This window comes from Elephas maximus, chromosome 7 (assembly GCF_024166365.1).
Source record: "Elephas maximus indicus isolate mEleMax1 chromosome 7, mEleMax1 primary haplotype, whole genome shotgun sequence".
NCBI lineage: Eukaryota > Metazoa > Chordata > Mammalia > Proboscidea > Elephantidae > Elephas > Elephas maximus.
Window position 1 is genome coordinate 76,065,602 of NC_064825.1, and position 17,416 is coordinate 76,083,017.

Below are 17,416 nucleotides of genomic sequence, written 5' to 3' on the forward strand. Positions count from 1 at the left end.
GATTTGAGGATACACAATTATGCGACTGAACACAAAGTGATAGGTACTCATTTTCTTCTTTTATGGGATACATTTCCTGTTTCTCCCTAGCTCTATAACATACTCCCTTTTATTTTAGCGTAAAATGTGTTATTTTTTTCCTTACAATAATCCTCAGAGAAAATTTGAAAAATCCAGGAATATGGAAAGAAGAAACATGTTAGCTCCCAATTGCTAACGTTTTGTTTGAAGGCCATATCTATCTTTCTGCTATGCATTATTAAACCAAAAAAAACCAAACCCACTGCTGTTGAGCTGATTCCGACTCATAGTGTCCCTGTCAGATAGAGTAGAACTGCCCCGTAGGGTTTCCAAAGCTGTACGTTTTTACGGAAGCAGACTGCTACATCTTTCTCCTGCAGAGCGGCTGGTGGGCTTGAATCACTCACTTTTTGGTTGGCAGCCGAGCACTTTAACCACTGTGCAACTAGGGCTCTGACGCACCACTAAGTACATATTATGTATACTTGATATGATGCTATACATGCAACTTTGTACCTGTTTGACATTATTGTGTAGGAATTCTGTATGTCATTTCAATACCTGTGGTATCATTGTGTTATCACACATCATTTTCCATTGGGTGTGTACACCATAATTGACTTTACCATTCTCTGCTGATGGATAGTTTTTTTTTTTTTTTTTTTTTGCTCTACAATGCAGTCTTAATCATATTAAAAAAAATCTTTTCACCAGTCCTTTCCTTTTTGTTCTCCTGTCTTGTGATTCAGATAGAGCTGGCATCCATCTCCTTTTATTATCAGGCTTCCAACTGAGATGGGGGTGGAAGGGTGAGGATAGTGACGGAAGGAGTGAGTTGATTTCCTTACTGGTATTTTTGAACATTTACCAGAAGAGCTCAGCTGCCTTACAGTGCCTATCTAATTAGTAAAATTATGGGGGCACCGGAATCTCTTTTGATTGAGTCACATAGTAATTACAAAAAATTAATTAATACTGTGTGTCACAGAATTCTTTAGGCTTAGTCCCCTAGTGGAGGAGGTGGGTGTCCTCAGCTGCCTTTATTATTCCGTAAGTGGTTCATTATTTTAATGTGCTTTTTCTTAACAGATTGGGGTTATATTTGAGTGTTTCCAGGAAACTCCTTCTTATGTTGTGTTCTAGACTTTGGAGCCAAGATATAATTTATTAATGTAACAAATATTTGTTGAGGGCCTACCATGTGCCAGGCACTGTGCTAGGTGCTGGGTATATGTCAGTAAATAATTCCTCATGGAATTTACAGTCTATTGGGCAAGATAGCCGTTAATAAAATGATTACACACACAAAGCCCCAACTGCCATTAAATACAATGAGGAAGAAACGGCGAATCTGAGCTGGTCTGGGGTGGTCAGAGAAAGCTGGCCTGAAGGAGTAGCAATTAAGTTGGTACCCAAAGGATGGTAGAAGAAGAAGAGAGGTCCCTGCAGATGGAAATGCCCTGAGGCGGGAAGGAACATGGCCCTGGGAAGAAGGAAAAGGAGGCTTGTGTGGCTGGAGTGCAGGAGGGAAGGGAAGTGGGAGAAGGGAACGGGAGAAGGATGAAGAAGCAGACAGGGTACCAGGTAAATGCCACGGGGTGTCATGATTGACTGTCCGTGGGCAAGAGTCAGTTCTGCCTCCAGTCACTTGCCTGTGGCTCTGGGCAAGCTATACAACTTCTCTCTGCCTTAGTTTTCTTACCTGTAAAATGGGGATGTCAACATCTACCTCATAGGGGATGTACAAATAGATCATTCTTTCGTTTATTCGATAAGTATTTACTAAGTGAATACAAAGTGCCAGGCACTGGATAGATGATGGTGATCTTTCCATTTTCCACATGCACCATGCACTGAGATCACACACATTGGCAATAGCAGATACAGCACAGTTGAGAGTGTAGTTAGTGGCAGCAGCCTGCCTGGGTTAGAATCTCAGCTCTACAGCTTCCTAGCCAAGTGGCCTTTAGAAGATTATTTACAGTTTGTAAGACTTAGTTTTCTCGTCTGTAAAGTAGCAATAATATAATGCCTACCTCCTAGAGCTTTTGTAAATGAGATGATATGTGCAAAGCAGTTAGCCCTGCGCTGGGTACAGTAATAAGCTATAACACATGTTTACTTTTTATCATTTTGGCTTCTGGAGTTAATGGAGGTTTAATGGAATGTTATCATGAACTTGTTAGTGGAGACAGAAATTCCTCACACATTAACTGGGGGTCTCCTGGTGTCTCCACTACTTCCTGCTTGTGATTTCTGCTTCTTTGAAAGCTGCTTGGATCAATAACATCTGATGTTCTCAAAGAAGGGCCACAGGACCTAACAGTAGGACATGTACCCCCTCCTCCTCCATGCAGCATAAATTGCCCTGTGGATGTTTGGCAGTTCTGGATTGGCAAATTTCCTTTGCTCTCAGACATAAAAAAGCCAACTGCTGTTTCATATTAACAAGTGTTGCTTACCTTTCCGGACCAGTCTTACCATGAGCCTAAGTGGGACTTGGGCAAGAAGCACGTGCCACGTCTGTATCAGGAGTCTGCCGTGTTTTGAGGGTCTCTGCGTAAACAAAAAACAAAAAACTAATGGCACTAGTTTTTTTTTAGTGTAAACACGCTGCAGTTTAGATGAAAATGTCACTGACTTTCTCCATCACTCAGAGCTGATGTGGGCTGCCCTGGTATGTTTGTTTTTGCATGCTTCTAGCTGCGGCTGCTTCTGCTACCTCAGTTCACCTGGTGGACCAGTGGCGTTCTTGCCTGTTGCTCTGCTTTGTGCTAACCTGGTGCCCCTTGGCCAGTCAGGGGCCTGAGAATTCCCTCCAATATTAGGTTGAGTAGATGCTTTCTCTGTTGGACTTTTGGTGAGAGAGATGCTTGCAGAGAAAGAAAAGTGTCAGGATAACATAAAACACGTGGGTGTTCACATACACGCAGCAGTCCTCCAATGAATGCCCTTTTCTCCCTCTCTCTCCTGCCTGGTAAATGCTTATTCATCTCTTTAGACTCAAGTTCAATGATGCTTCCTCTGTGGAGTCATTGTCAGCCTCCTCCCTCTGTGCACTGTTCTACTGTACAGGTTGTCACCAGAAAACTGTCTTGCTTATGTGTCTGTCCTTGAGGGCAGAAAGTATACGTTTACATTTGTTTCTCCCATGCCTAGCACAGTGCTTGGCACACAGGAAGCACCGATATGTATTTGCTGACGAGAAAATTCACCACCACCCTCATCGTATAAGTCAGGAAAAGGAACTTGAAGTTGCGTCTGTACCAGGCAGAGAGCTGTGTGAATGTTGCCCTGTAATTTCTTCCTTCCTCGCTCTCCACTCGCCTCCCTTCACCCACCATTTTTGTTTTTTTTTAACTGATGCTGAATCATCATATTAGCTTTTTTTGTCTTTCTTTAAAAATGCCTGGGTGGAACCATTTCATCCTAGGAAAAAACAAGCACTTAACCCTTGCTGCTGAGTTAACACTTAACTAGATAATGTAAAACCTCTGAGTATTAAGAACAACATTCTTTTTCTTCCTTTTTTAATGGAAAATGTTCACCTAAGTGGTTGCTGTGTGGGAAGTTATCTTGATGCAACGGGAGCCCCTAAGAACACTTGCAGAGGTCACAAACAAAGCCTCCCAGACCAAATTCAGATGCTTGAATCATGTGGCTTTTGAAGTCAATTTAAAATATGCAGGAAGAAGCAGAGGAAAGAGATGGAGCAGGTTAATACACTTAGGATAGAGTGCAAGACAGGTGGAAGGATTGTACCATCTGATTCCTGGGTTATACATTATTGTTTATATCTAGTCTCTTTCTCTTTCTGCTGTATCAGCCTCCCCGCTGAAGTTGTGGTTATGGGGACCAGAGCTGAGACTGAACAGAAAGGGGTTCAGCAGATGGGATGTGCCTGGAGCCAACATGCTTGCTTTATTGGAGAGTACTCCTGGCCATAACTGTAGTTTAACAGTTAATTTGATGAGTAGCAATGGGTTTTATCAGCTTTTCTCAGGGATATTGCATGTGGGGCCAAAATGGAATTGTGCTGGGTGTCAACGAAGAGTGTTGGATTTAGGGATGACATAAGCTGTCATTCTGAAGGTGGCATGACTTGTACATTATGACTTGGTCCTCCCACCCCATTCTATTTATAAATAGCACTCTTATTCAATCCTTTTTATCTGTGTTTAACACACTTATGTTCCATTTATTTGATCTATGTTTAAGATGTTTCACAGCTTCCTAACTTGCTATCTATATTTAACACTTATGAGTTTTATCCATCCCACTTGTTTTCTCTTTAGCAGAATTGAATATTGTCAATACAGCAAACACACATTATAGTGGTTGAATATGGGAGTACAGTATTCACTACAGGTTCTCATTAATTGGTTCCCATTGGTTGCTCTTTTAGCTCCGTGGGAAAAGTAGGTGACATATCACTATTTTCAGTAAGTGACAATTTTGTGTTTGATGTTAATTTGGTAAGTCAACAGAGGAGACAAATTACAGAGTCTGGGTATTGTAGAGCTTGAAAACACCTTCAGCACTCTCTTATGCTATGTGGCGAGCAGCATGGCGAAAAGATTAACAGAAAACAAAGTGTTGGGCCTAGCAAGGAATTTGGAGATCATATAGTTTAATCTCCTCAATTTTCAGATGTGGAGTGTGAGGCTCAGAGGGGTGAAGTGTCTTACCCAAGGTCACAGAGCTAGTTATTGGCAAAAAACCCAGAGAGTCCTCAGTCCCTTGGAACCTGGTCCGGTGTTCTCGCCTCTATGTTGTAAGAAGTGGGATGACTTTCTTGTGTTCCTTTAGCTGCTGAATTACAGTAAACGTTACTTGAAAGGGCTTTTCTGAAAATGCGAATGCACATAAAATCTCCATGTATCAAAATAGATGTTTCTTACGTTTCACTCTGGTGAGCGTTAATGGGGCCTTTTACTTCAATGTGCCAATCATTTATAAAGAGAAATGAGAAAAGCTGGCATAAAATATGTTTATTTTTCTAGGAGGGTGGGTGAGTAGAAGGGCGTTAGGAGTGGATCAGACTGTGAGGTGAGGTTTCCTATAAAGAGGAGGTGCTGATTGGCAGCGAACATCATTTTCTTCATTTCTTGATAGCCTCTGGCATTTGAGAAATATGCATTCCTAGTTTCCCAGAAGGCATCATACTGTTTTCTGACTATAACATTTATGGTTACTCGAGGTAACAGTATAAGTGAAAACAATAAATGACACACATATTAATTAATTAGTTCAATAAATTTTTTTTTGACACCTGTTTTATGCCAGGCACTAAGAACTGAGGAGGCAACTATGAATAAACAAGTATGCCTGTCCCCATGGAGCTTGCATTCTAGAGAGAAAGAGAGGAAATAAGCAAGAAACATGAAACTAGATTGTGATAAGTCGTATAAGGAAATAATAAACTGATCATGATACATCTGTTATGATAAGTGATATAGAGAAAATAACCAGGGTGGTATGCTAGAGAGCTGTTAATGGGGAGCTTCCTTTGGGGAGAGTGGCCAGGAGGTTGTATTAAATGAGACTGAAGAAGAAGAAGGTGGCAGGTATGTGAAGACATGGGAGAAGAGCCTTCTGGGCAGAGAGAGGAGCACAAAGGCCCTGATGTGGGAGTGGGCTTGGTGTGTTCCTTTGGTAACCTAGGAGGAGAGTATGGAATTGGGTGGAAGGGGCAGGCAAGAGTTAAGTTTGTGTGTTAGCTTGTAGGCCATGCTAAAGAGTCTGGAGTTTATCCTAGGAGCAATGGGAGCCATTGGAGGGTTTTAACCAGGAGACCCAAATGATTCTGGTTTATGCTTTTAAAAGAGTACTTTGTCTGCTGTTTAGAGAATGGAAGGCAGTATGGGAGCAAGGAGACCAACTAGAAACCTATTGGAGTTGTCCTAGGGAGAGATGATGGTGGCTTGGACAAGAGTTGTTAAGAGTGGAGTTGGGAAGAAGTGGGTACATTCCAGACATGGGAGCCCCCATGACTTGCTTTTGGATTGGATGTGGAGGGTGGAGAAAAGGGAGGAATCAAGGACAATCTCTCTGTTTTTGGCTTCAAGAACTGAGTGGTACCATGTACTAAGACTGGGAACTCCAGGAAAAAAATAGGAGGCTTGGGGCAGGGAGAGATTAAGAGCTCTGTTGTGGGCATATATAATTTGAAATGCATATTAGATAAGTAAGCAATTGAATATATAAATCTGTTACTTAAGGGAGGGGTTGGGGTTGGAGATACAAATTTGGGAGTTATCAGCCATGGAACTGGATAATATTACCTGGGGAGAACTAAGTGACAGCTGAGGTTACTGCAACCTGATACGATATTCATATCCCTTTCTTCCATTGAATTCACAGCAGGCATTGCTGATTGATCATGGCCTTCTTTTCATTGAGCCCAAACCTCAGAGTTATTCTCAAATGGGTGCTCCAGGTGGCCACTACCAATCAGTTGATTCCTAATTGATGAGTGTAAAAGGAAAATAAGTTCTTTTGACTGAAGTAAACATATAAGTTAATTTCACAGGAAAAAATGCTTTTCTGGTGCTAAATTCTGGGTGGAATTCATGAGGATCTCTGCCTAATAGTAATGATAATAAAAATAATGCCAACAAACATTTGCTAGTTTTGTTACAAAGTATTTTTTTCATACATTTAGTAGATTTGGAAAATCATCCTGAAAATCTTTGGCCATGAAATCCTCCCCCTCATTTTGCAGATGAGAAGACTGAGGTTCAAGGTCAAGAATGCGAGGATTTCATTTTGTTAGAAAACTTTCTCTGGGACGATGTGCTTCAAGTGCATCTCTAAGTCTGTGATGTTGCTAGGGCAGTGGAGCCTCTGAAGTTCTGTCTTGTCAAAGGATCTTCTTCATGCAGCCCTGGAGAAATAACCAAGTAGTCACCATCCAGTCAGAGGAGGTGGCTTGGAGCCAGAGGAGGTCACTGAACATGCCCTTGGTGTTCCTTTATCATCCTCCAAAGAGTTTTCTCTAACGCAGCTCTCTCGATGCCCCCTTTCTGATGCCAGGAAGTATAAAGCAAAACCAAACCCATTGCTGTCGAGTTGATCTGAGGTAAAATAATGAGATAGTACCCAGTTTGTCATGACAAGAGTGAGTCTGAGTTTGAAGTGATGGATGTCTGTCATGGGAATATTGGAGAAAGATTCCTATCTGGGAGAGAGATTACTGGACTCACGCCCCCTAGCCTTGCTGGATCAGCCTCAGCTTTAATGAATATTTCATGAGGAAAGTCCTCCATTGCACATTTCCAGAGACATTCCAGGCACGCTTTATAGATCCCGAGCACACCTTGTATTTATTCTTTAAACAAAGGCAGAGTCGTCTGGCATTATTAGCACCAGTAAATCTCTACTGGGTATGAGGGAAAGACAGAATTCCTTAGATGCATTGTGGGAAGAAAGAAACCTAGTCCATTGGAGAAGTGAAATTGAGCCTACTGAGTGGTATTTGGGTCTTGCTAAACCCAAGATTCTTTAAATTTAGGACCCCATTTAGCTGACTGCCTCTCACCTTATTTACAGCAACTTAATCTGCAGCAGCCTGAACTGCTCACCGCTTCGCCAAAACTCCTGTCAGAAAATCACTGGCTGGTCCATTGTAAACTTGTCAAAGTGACAGGTGGGCATGGTGACAGAGATGGCATTTCTGGGTTTTGCACTGAATGAATGCAGCTGTATGGCCTGGTGGATGGCTCCTGAAAATGAAAACTATTGACAGGAGGGAAAAATGTGAGATGCAATTTGAATCCTTTGGACACGGCGGTTTTAACTGTGGATCTCTTCTCCTCTTCTTTCTTATGTTCTGTCTCCCCTTTCTGTATTTTTTCCTCTTTTCTTCTCCTCCTTGCTCTTTGGCTCTCTTCTTTCTCCTATCCTGTTTCTCCTGCTCCTCCTCCTTGAATTTCCAGATACAGAAAGAGAGATTCATGCAGCCCCTCATGTGAGTGAGAAATTAATTCAGCTGTCTCGGAATAAAAGTGAATTCACCTTTCTGGCCACAATACAGCAGAAGCCATCAACTTCAGGAGTGATACTGTCCATTCGAGAACTGGAACACAGGTAGGGAAAGCTCTTTCTGCTTTTGAGAATCCAGATCTACTTAGAGTTAATATACCCCCTCCCCCCAAAAAAAAAATTCCTTGAAATTTAGAGATCTTAGTTCCATGGAAACATTTCGCCAGCTGAGGCCTTGTAACAAGGTAAATAGTAAAGACATTAACTCCATTCTGTGGTGTCTCTTCACTTTCTTGATGGTATCCTGGGAAGCATAAAAGTGGTAATTTTGGTGAAGTCCGATGTATTTATTTTTTTTGTTGCTTGTGCTTTTGTTGTCCTGTCTAAGAAACCATCACCTAGTCCAAGGTCATAAAGATTTACTCTGGTTTTCTTCTAAGAGTTTTATAGTATTAGCTATTACATTCAGGCCTTTGTTCCATTTTCAGTTAATTTTGTTTGTGGTGCGTGGTAGGGGTCCATCTTTATTATTTTGCAGATTCTTTTGTAGATATCCAATTGTCCAGTACTAATTCAATGAGATTATTCTTTCCCCACTTAATTGTCTGGCACGCTCTTTGAAGATCAGTTGACTGTAAATGGGAGGGTTTGTTTCTGGGCTTGATTTGTATTCCATTGATCTGTACGTCTATCCTTAGGCCAGTACTATCTTGATTGCTGTAGCTTTGTAGTGTAGTGAGTTATGAAATTAGGAAGTGTGAGTCCTCTAACTTTGTTCTTTTTCAAGATTGTTTTGTCTATTCTGGTCCTGTTGAATATTCTAGTGAATTATAGGATCAGTTTGCAGATTTCTGCAAAGATAGCAGCTGCAATTTTGATAGGGATTGCATGGAATCTGTAGATCAAATTAGGGAGTATTGCCATCCTAACAATGTCAAGTCTTCTGATTCATACACACGGATTATCTCTTCCATTTTCGTAGGTGTCCTTTGATTTCTTTCTACAAAGTGGTGCAGTTTTTACAGTATAAATTTTGTACTTCTTTTGTTAAACTTATCCCTAAGTATTCTATTATTTTTGATGTTATTTTAAATTGAATTGTTTTGTTAATTTTATTTTCTGTTTGCTCATTAGTACTGTATAGAAATGCACTTGATTTTTGTGTACTAATATTTTATCTTGAAACCTTGCTGAACTCAGTTGTAAAAGTTTTTTAGTAGATTCCACAGGATTTTCTACACACAAGATCACGTCATCCACAAATAGGTAGTTTTCTAAGTCTTTCGTCATTTGGATGCCTTTTATTTCTTTTTTTTGTCTAACTGTCCTGGCTAGAACTTCTAGTAAAATGTTGAATAGAAGTGGAGAAGGTAGGCATCCTTATCCTTGTCTTGTTCCTGATCTTAGGGGGAAAGGTTTCAGTCTTTCATCTTCAGGTATGATGTTAGCTGTGGTTTTTTGTAGATACCCTTTATGAGGTTAAGTAAGTTTCTTGCTAGTCTTAGTTTGATGAATGTTTTAATCATGAAAGGGTGTTGAATTTTGTCAAATGGTTTTTCTGCATCTGTTGAGATGATCATGTGGTTTTCATCCTTTGTTCTATTAATGTGGTCTATTATATTAATTGAGGAGCTTTGGTGGCACAGTGGTTAATGTGCTTGACTGCTAACTGAAAGGTCTGCAGTTCAAACCCACCAGCTACTCCATGGGAGAAAGATGTGGCAGTCTGCTTCCGTAAAGATTTATAGCCTTGGAGACCCTATGGGGGCAGTTCTTCTCTGTCCTGTAGGGTTGCTGTGAGCAGAAATCAACTTGATTGCAGTGGGCCTGGTTTTCTTTTGGATTATATTAATTGATTTTCAGATGTTAATTGAACCTTACATTCCTTGGACAAATCCCATTTGTTCATGGTGTACAATCCTCCTTATATATTTTTGAGTTTGATTTACTAGTGATTTGTTGATAATTTTTGCATCTATATTCATAAGAGATATAAAACTATTTTCATAATTTTCTCGTGATGCCTTTTTCTGGTTTGGTATAACCCCCCACTAGTCTAGCTCATTTTTAGCAGTCCAGCTGTTTTGTGTAGAATTTTTTTTTTTTTTTTTTTCTGGCTGATTGCTTACTATGTGCCAGGCATTTAATTATCTTTTTTTTAAATGATCCCCTTTGATTTGTTAGGTATAAATTTTTATCATTTGAAAATATTGAAAATGTTTTCTCTCAATTTCCGATATTTATACATTTCTTTTCCCTGTCTTATGATATTAGTTAGATTCTCCGTAACAGTTGTTGTTGTTCGGTGCCATTGAGTCAATTATGACTCATAGTGACCCCATGTAACAGTAGAACTACCTCATAAGGTTTTTATGGCAGTAATCTTTATGGAAGCAGATTGCCAGGTCTTTCTCCTACAGAGCTGCTGTGTGGGTGTGAACTACCAGCTTTTAGGTTAGCAGCTGAATTCTTGACCATTGCACCACTAAGAGCTCCCTTTTGTAACAGTGCTGGATAATAATTAAGTACATTAAAGGCCCTCCCTAGAGTAAGAAAGAAGACAAGAGGCAATCCTGTCTTCTTATTGACTTTAACAAGGGTCTTTAGTCACTTCAGTATAATGTCTGATGGTAGTTTCTAATGTATATACACATTATGTAAAGTAAATTTAATTTTATTCCTGATTCAATGAAAGTTTAGAAAAAAAATCACAAAAGCTGTTAAATTCTATTAAATATTTTTCTGGATGCCTTTTGAGGTAATTATATTATTCCCCCTCTATTTTTTATCATCTACTAGGAGCCCCAGATGCATAGTGGTTAAGAGCTCAGCTACTAACCAAAAGGTTGGCAGCTCAAACTCACCAGCCACTCCTTGGAAACCCTCTTCCGCAGTTCTGTTCTATCCTGTAGGGTCGCTATGAGTTGGGATTGACTGGAGGGCACCCGACAACAACAACATCTATTGACGTAATTAATTACATTAATAGAGTCTTGTTGTTAGGTGCATTCTCATAGCAACCCCACGTACAACAGAACAAAACACCTCCTGGTCCTGCATCATCCTCACAGTTGTTGTTATGCCTGAGCCCATTGTTGCAGCCACTGTGTCAATCCCTCTCCTTGAGGTTCTTTCTTTCTTTTGCTGACCCTCTACTTTCTCAAGCATGATGTCCTTTTCCAGGGACTGGCCCCTCCTGGTTACATGTCCAGAGTATGTGAGACGAGTCTCTAATGTTGAACTATTCTTGAAATCATTGAATAAACTTAAATCTATTAATGCTTTAGTATTTTTGCCTCAAAGTAAAAATAACAACAGCAATGATATTAAAAATAGTAGAAATAACAAATGTTACTTTTGAGCACTGATAAATGATAGGTAATGTTGTAAATGCGTTGCACTAAGCTCATTAAACACGTAAATGCTTTAACTGATAATAAGTGAGACATGATAGCGTTCCCTGTGTATGTGTTAATTTTAAAACTTTTTATGCTCTGGAATGGCTTAAATATATAGGCTGTACCTATCCTGTGATGTTTTTGATAGAATTAGCCTGATAATAATGAGGGGTGATAATTTTTTTTGGTAAATAGTTGGACATTATATTCCCCTTCACTTGAAAAAGTTTGTGGTTATCTTACTTATTTCTAATGTGAAATGTATGTGTTCCTTTTTTTGCTGGCGAGGTTCATCATGGAATTGTGTAATTTATTGGTCTTTTTAATGAAACAGTTCTTGGTTTTATTGATCAGGTCTGTTTTTCATTTCAAATTCATTGATTTCTGCTACTTCCTATCTTCTTGTAGATTGTTTTGTTGCTATTTTTACCAGCTTCTTGAATGTTTAGTTTATTTGTTTTCAGTTTACTAGTAAATTCATTGAAGGCTTTCTGTTTTCTTCTGAATGTTGTTTTGCATATAGCCCATTGGTATTGCCATTTAGCATTTTCATTTTCTGCATTTTCTTTAACCTTAATTTTAGTTTCAATTTACTCTTTGACCCCAGTTAAAGTATTTAAAATTTTTAAAATGATTAAATTAAAAGAAGTACTTAATGGGTAATTTGTGGTTTTATTGTTAATTGAGGACATAAAATATGGGCTATAAAATTTCTAGATTTTTGAGTTTGCTTTTTTTCTAATCACATTGTATGTGTTCAGTATTTGTAATTTTGGGGGAGTACTTAAAAAATTGTGTGTATGTATAAAAGAATATAAAAGAATACATGTTTATGTGTATTTAAAAGAACACACGCACAACTTTACATGTATCACATTTCAGTTTTGGTATTCAACTTCTGTGTGTTCTTATTATTTTGTCACTTAAACTATGAAATTCTGAGAGAGGTAGACTAATGGCTCTCACTGTGATTCGGGTGTTGCCACATTCTCCTTGGACACGTTTAAGGAGGCCTGGAAATGTCATGCATTACCTGCACCACACTTTATTGACAGTTCTAGAAAATTCTGTCTAGCAATGAGCCAAATATGAGAGAACATGGATACTGGAATAACTAGCCCATCTCTGCCTTTGTTGTTTGGGATGTTTTTTATGTGATCTGTGCCCAAATACTTGAGTGTAGTATAGGTAAGAGGCTCCATCTCATAGGGTTTCTCCAAGTAGGGCACTGTTAGACATAGTATGCATGCAGTAAATAAATACTGAATGAATAAATGATTCATTTGCTCCATCTCTGGTTAAAGCTGCCCAGAAATCTCATGGCTAGCTTCAGATATTCGCATGAACCATATTGCCGCCAGGTACAGGTATTGTCCTGGATGGGCTACATGTGGGAGGCGGCACAGATCAGTGAAAAGGGCAAAGGTTTTGGAACCTGGAGACAGAAACAAATATCAGCTTGGAATTTTTGTGAGAATGAGAAGTATTTGTAAAGCACCTAGCATAGTCTTGACACATAATAGAAAGTCTAGAAAAAGCCACGATGGTCATGGTGATCATGGTAAGGCAGAAATTAGATGCCGGAGGGGAGACAAGGCCCTGAGGAATGGCCAGATGACAAAAGCAGTTACTTTTCCCTAGTTCAATGGTTAAAGGATAATGATCTCTGTAGCCAGACCTTCTGGTAATGTTCAATTTCCGGTCTAAGGTCACCTTTGCTGATGAAGCACAATGAGGGAACAGCATTCTGGGTCTGGGTGCCCTCCCTAGCCATTATGTGCACCACTGGAAGTAATCATCCTACCACCTTTTCCAAAGCTGTCAGCCAGAGAGACTTCATTTACTGTTTTGGGAATCACTGTTTCCAATTTCTGCTAGGCTTCAGGCTACTCTCAGTCAAGGCCATTATTGAATTAATGGGAGAAGAGTTCATTCAGTGGCACAGTTACCACCCAGCCAAAGGTAGGCGTCTCTCTCACCTAGTGGGGACCCAGCAGCCAGAGGTGGGTCATTTTGGACGTTGTGACTCTTCAAACCAGGAGTGAACTTCCTGGCACGGCGATATCTGGAAACCCCCCTAGGTAAGGGAGTCGGTTGAGTTCCCATGAATATCTTAAGTGGGTAGATAAAATGAAACAGAAAACGCAAATATAAAGAGTATCGAGAGTGTATCTGGAGATAGTAATTGATTGAAATAGGCTCTTTTATGTAATGGAATGGGTACTCCGTTATTAATTCTAATCTATATTTCTAATTGGATGAAATTTTTTTTTTAAAGTACAGATAGAGCACATCGGAAGAAAAACAAAAATGAATCTGTCTTGCTGAACTATCTTAATGGCATTGCAGATTTAATGTTTATTTTTCCTGATTCAAATGTGTTAATATAGAGCTTTGTTAAAATAGAAAGCTTAATTAACATAGATTAAATCTAATCGAACGTTCTGCCAGTATGTGCAGCTCTCTGAGATATAATGGTAAATCTTCTGTTTTTCAATTTTATTCCTAAATTATAGATAAAATTAAGTCTAAGCACAATTAGATAGGGAGCTGAAAGCAGAACTGTTATGTGAGGAGCTGAAGAGGATGCTTTTGGCTTTCTATGAAGGCATTGCCTTTTTGTTAATGATAACTTTGTATTTCAAAAGATGCTCTTCAGTTTCTGAGTTCTCATGGTAGGAATTATTTTCCACTTTGATGCCAAATAGACCTGGGTTCAATTCTGGGCTCTATCAATTACCAGAAGTGGGAGGTTTTGCTTTAATTTACCTGACCCTCAGTGTCCTTCCATGTAAAGTGAAGGTATTGATCGTGACACCATGAAGCCATTGGGAGAATTCAACAAGAGCACGTAGACAAAAGATTCCTCGCATGTCTTACATATCAAAGAATTCAATAGTAAATGTTATTTCTCTTCCTCTCCTCATGGCTGCTTTAGATATTCCCTAATTTCTCCCCAGATTCTTCAGAAGGGGAAAATGTAGATACTGAGGCCCTTTCCACCATTTGAAATAGCAATTAGGCTTTTGTATCAAGAGATCGTTATAGATAATCCAAAGCCAGCGATAATCCAAATGGAATGCCATATGTAATTTGTAAGCAGCAGTTTTACCTTCCGAATTATGGATGACATGAACTAATATTTAAATTAGCTTTCACTTTCAGATAATGTATTGAAAAATATCAGAGTAGAGGGTAGGAGTGACGGAAAGAAGTATCTGAAAGAGTGTTACATGGTTTGATGAAGCCAGATCAAGAAAAACTTTTTTCTTGGGCAATTAACAGTGCAATTCCAAGAATTGAACCTCTTATATAAACTTAAAAGTTTAATTCTGTCCTTCATAAAATACAACATAAAAAAAGGCTTATATTAAAAAAAGTAGGTATTTTCAATTGTTACAGTGCTCCCATTTTGGAAGGCAGAGAACAAAGTTCGAATTGGAATCTTGTCCTAGTATAAAAAAAGTATAGACTGATCCATATTCCTTTCAAGGTGTGCAAGCAGGCCTCCATATTTCAAGAAACCCTGGTGGCGTAGTGGTTAAGTGCTATGGCTCCTAACTGAAAGGTCAGCAGTTCGAATCTGCCAGGCGCTCCTTGGAAACTCTATGGGGCAGTTCTACTCTGCCCTGTAGGGTCGCTATGAGTCGAAATCGACTTGATGGCAGTGGGTTTGGTTTTGGTTTTATACTTTTAGAGGCTTTAGATTTAGAAATATGCTCCAAGTAGACTGTAAGATCCCTCATAAATAACATTCAAGACATATTAATGAAAACCTACCAATGTGTGGTACTAGATGCTGGGCTACAACTGTAAAGCACGTGAAAGTAGAGCGAGTCAATTAAAGAAACACCACAAAGTATGGTAAGTGCGCTAATAGGAGGAATAGAGGGAGCACAGAGCAGGGCACCTGACCTTGTTCAGAAGGAGTTGAAACCTTTCCACTGAGAGTGATGATTAATAGGCTAAATTAGTGGGATAAATAGAAATCAGCTGGGAGAAGATGACTGGAACTGGAATAGGGTTCTCGATGCAATGAGTGAAGGGGTGAGAGATGAAGGAGACCATGGTGTCTTAAAAGAGCTGAAGAAAATTTTAGTGTGGTTGGAGAGTTAGGTGGTAAATGCATAGGTAGGGAAGGAGGGACAAGGTGTGGTAAGAAGTGAACCTGGAGAGGCAGACAAGAAGGCCAGATTGTGAATGGGTTTATAAGTGATGGAGCCCTGGTAGCATAGTGGTTAAGACCTCAGCTGCTAAATGAAAGGTCAGAGGTTCGAACCCACCAGCTGCTGTGTGGGAGAAAGATGTAGCAGTCTGCTTCTGTAAAGATTACAGCCTTGAAAACCCAAGGGGCAGTTCTACCCTGTCCTACAGGGTCACTATGAGTCAGAATTGACTCAGCAGAAATGGGTTTGGTTATAAGTTATGCACAGCGGCTCAGCCTTTATTCCAAGGGCAATGAGGAACCATGGAAGAGACTTAAGTGGGGGGTGTGGCACGATTAGATTTGTGCTTTAGAAGATCATCCTGGCTTCTGAATGGAGAGTGGTGTGGAGGAGATAGAGGCCAGTTAAGAGGCTGCTGCAATTGTCTAGAATCTAGACTCTAGACATGGGGATGTAGTCCTGGACCAGGTAGGAGTGTGATAGTGCAGATGGAGAGAAGTTGATTAATTCAAGAGATAATTAGGAAGTAGTGTGGTCTGGATGTAATTTTTTATGGGATGTGGGGGTGATGAGAGAGAGAGAGAGAGAGAGGGTGAAAGAAGTCAAGGGTGATTAATACCTAAGGTTCTGGCTTGGGATACTGGAAGGTTCTAGGCATTGAACAGGTAAGGTAAGGTCGTGGGATGTCTTTTTTTAAATCACTGTTTTGTGCATATCACATAGCATGAAACAAAACAAAACAAACCCTTTTCCTTCGGGTTGATTCTGACTCACAGAGACCCTATAGAACAGAGTAGAACTGCCCTATAGGTTTTCCAAGGAGCACTTGGTGGATTCAAACTGCTGACTTTTTGGTTAGCTGCTGAGTTCTTAAACAGGGCTCTAGATAGCATAGTATAGTTCCTTGCATTTACTTTAATAATTTTTAGTTGAATAAGTTAATAAACGTATAGGAAAACTGAAAATGATAATAAACACCTGACTCATTGCCGTTGAGTCGATTCTAACTCACAGCAACCCCATAAACAGAATGGAACTGCCCCATAGGGTTTCCAAGGAGTGGCTAGTGGATTAAAATTGCTGGCCTTTTGGTTAGCAGGTAAATGCTTAATCACTGTACCACCAGGACTCTGAAAATGATAATAATGGATGGTAAATGGTATCATCTAACTTAATGGAGGGTGTGGTGCCATAGTTCACTTTTGTGTGGCCTTTCTAGCCATGGTCTTGTAACTCCTACCCAAGTGATTCGGTGGGACTGTGCAGATATGGTAATTGTGGTGCACCAAAGGGATTGGTTAGTTTTGCCATCCTGCTGGGCTTGAAATAAGCCACCCCAGAGGCGGAAAAAAGAAGATACCACCACTTCCAAGGAAGAACAGGCAGGAGCTAGCGCATTGTTTGGACCCTAAATCCATGTGCTGAGAAGCTCCTGGAACCAGGAGAGAGAGAAAGGAGAGGGGGACGGGAGGGGAAGAGAGAGAGAAGGAGAGGGAGAGAGAGAAGTATTCCTGAGCCTGAGTTGTAACCTGTTATTTCCCTAAGTGAGTATTGTCTGTGAGTTTGGTCTGGCATCACAATGAATTATCGAACCTAGCTAGAGAGTGCTGTGGAAGGTACGGTTGGTGTTAGAATTGGTAAGGATGGTAGAGAGAGGAAGCATGTCTGACCCCTGCCTCACAGGCATCCCCCTTGGGTTGTTGATCTTGATTCTCCTTCCCCCTTGAGAAGTTAGTGCCATTTTTACAGAGGGAGTCCCTGAGTGGCACAAACGATTAAGTGTTCGACTACTAGCTGAAAGCCTGGCGGTTTGCACCCACCTGGAGACACCTTGGAAGATGAGCCTAG

The 17,416-nt window shown here is 40.1% G+C and overlaps 1 protein-coding gene across 3 annotated transcripts in view; it reads left to right on the plus strand.

The window, feature by feature from the left end:
• The window catches only part of NELL1 (neural EGFL like 1), an 851,548-nt gene that overhangs the window by 78,993 nt on the left and 755,139 nt on the right, over positions 1-17,416 (plus strand). For all 3 annotated transcript variants that reach the window (XM_049890717.1, XM_049890719.1, XM_049890718.1), the window contains one exon: positions 7,959-8,109. In XM_049890717.1, the coding sequence (XP_049746674.1) occupies positions 7,959-8,109 (151 nt within the window). The remainder of the gene's footprint in view (positions 1-7,958; positions 8,110-17,416) is intronic.